At 34.8% G+C, this 2,359-nt stretch overlaps 1 protein-coding gene across 1 annotated transcript; it reads left to right on the top strand.

Annotated features, from left to right (window-relative positions):
* Window positions 1-973: 973 nt before the first annotated feature.
* On the top strand, window positions 974-2,020 carry LOC128284333 (receptor-like protein EIX2). Its single transcript, XM_053022326.1, has one exon. The coding sequence runs from the start codon at window positions 981-983 to the stop codon at window positions 1,722-1,724; it is 744 nt and encodes a 247-aa protein (XP_052878286.1). The 5' UTR covers window positions 974-980; the 3' UTR covers window positions 1,725-2,020.
* The last annotated feature ends 339 nt before the right edge of the window (window positions 2,021-2,359 follow it).

The raw sequence follows: 2,359 nt of genomic DNA, 5'->3' as shown, positions 1-2,359 counted from the left end.
TTTATAAAATTAATTAAATGCTGACATGTCATCTATATGGCAATCCACCAGTATGCCACATTAGCAAAGTTAACAAATTATCAAGGAGTTGCTTCTATTGGTTTGATTGTAATTGCTATTATCAATGAGTTGCTTTATTTTCATTTAGATTCTATATTTGCAAGTCGAAATTGACATATGCTATGGAGGCTTGTCTAGATTATGAATGAGAGCATATTGAGACCACTTGTATTCATTCATTGAGGAACTGCTTCGTGTGAGAGTGCAAATTGAATTGTAAACATTGGGTGTTTACTTCCCAAGTTCTCATGGAGAGGATTTAGAGGTGAATATGCTAGTCTTTAGGTACAATGGTGGGATTTCTACTTGGTGAGTGATAGAATGTGATTCACTTGTTGTATTGTGAATTAAAAAATTGGTTTATATTTTAACAAGACAAATTGATAAACGCGAGTGACTAAACTGAGAAAAATAAATTATTTTAACAAAAGTGACTAGTTTGAATAATTATTTTAACGAAAATAACTAAATTGAGAAAAAAATTAGACCAAAATAGGACAAACAGCATTTTAGTGTGACCTTGGTGTAATTTATCTTGAAAAATATCTTACTCCATAGACTTGGTTAAGTTGACCTGCTTCTAAACTTTATGTTTTGTTGATACAGGAATATTAAGATAAATTGATTTATTTTCAATAAAAGTTGAAGTAGTCTTCATTTTCAACATTTTGCTTTATCCTTTAGCTTTTCTTTCTTTTCATCTCCTTTGGTTTTTAAGACCTAAAAAGTTTAAAGAAAGTGGGAGTGGGGCTTTCTTCATAGACTTTTGTTTGACTCAATTTTATAACATTTTGTGGATAATTAAATTTCCAATTTAATGCATTTTGTTGGAAGAAACTTCCTTGCGCTTCATGTATTTTTGTGTTTTAGCTAAAGCTTAGTCTATATATTTGGAGTTGTGAGCCATGGCAATTGCAACCATGACTACTCCTCTTCCAATCTCCTTATTCCCTTTTCTTCTTCTTATTCCCGCTATCTGTTTGTCCTTTTGTCATGCCAATTCCAACCTACTTTACATTCAAAGTGAGAGAGAAGCTCTTTTGAATTTCAAGAATCATCTTATTGATCCTTCAAACAGGTTATCTTCATGGGTTAAAGGAGGGGATTGCTGTAAATGGATTGGTGTCGTCTGCCATAACTCAATAGGCCACGTCAACGAACTGCACTTGGCTCCTCTTTCAGAGCCTGATGGCTTTGCACCATATGCTGAATGGGAAGCTTACTACAATTCCCTGCTAGGAGGCAAAATAAATCCCTCACTGCTGGAGTTGAAGCATCTCAGTTCCCTGGACTTGAGCAATAATAATTTTAGCAGCATACATATCCCGAAATTTTTCGGTTTGCTAGAGGGTTTAACATATCTTAACCTCTCTGATGCAAAATTTCAGGGAGCAATTCCTCATAACCTTGGGAATCTTTCAAAGTTGCAGTATCTTGATCTTGGAGGTAATGATCTCAAATCAAAAAGTCTTCAATGGGTTTCTGGACTTGCTCCCTTGCAGTACCTTGATTTGAGTTCTGCGGATCTTTATAAAGCAAATGATAGGGTACATGTAACATTCAAACTTCCTTCTTTGTTAGAGTTGTACTTGTCAGATTGTGGTTTAGAAGATGTTCCATCTTCGATCGGTGTTAATTCTTCAAAATCACTTGGTTGTTCTTGATCTTTCGGGAACGACTTATCTTGATTACCTAAGTGGGTATTTAGTCTTCATGGTCTTGTGTCAATTGATCTTAGTGATAGTTCTTTGGAAGGCCCAATTCAGTTACTTTGGGAACATCTCGATTCTTGAAGTTCTTGATCTTACTGGGAACTCACTCAATTCATCCATACCCAACTTCTTGTACAGTTTAAACCGTCTTCAGTTCTTTAGTCTTAGTGATAACTGTTGTTCCAATAGGGTCGGAAGCATGTAAATTATTGTACTAAAAAATCACACAAAGTTCAATTCCCAGGGAAGAGAGGTGGATCACAAGGATCTCTTAAATACCAAGTCTTTCCTTAGTCAGAATATCCCTTCTATAGTAATTTAATAGCACAATTAAATACTACTATTATACCCTCAAATATTGAAAGAAAAATAGGACAAAAAAGAACACAAGAGTTTTAACGAGGTTCGGTAAATTATACCTACGTCCTCGGGCACTAACACCAGATGATAACTTTACTATCTCCAAAATATTACAAACAAATAGAATTCCTTAAGAATTCTCAAATGGGAGAAGAGAGAAAACTAAGAGAGAAAGATTGGTTGGGATGGTTGAAATGAGAAATGGTTAGGCCTATTTATAGTTGAGG

Source organism: Gossypium arboreum, chromosome 11 (assembly GCF_025698485.1).
Source record: "Gossypium arboreum isolate Shixiya-1 chromosome 11, ASM2569848v2, whole genome shotgun sequence".
Classification (NCBI taxonomy): Eukaryota; Viridiplantae; Streptophyta; class Magnoliopsida; order Malvales; family Malvaceae; genus Gossypium; species Gossypium arboreum.
This window is presented reverse-complemented; position numbering and strand designations above follow the sequence as displayed.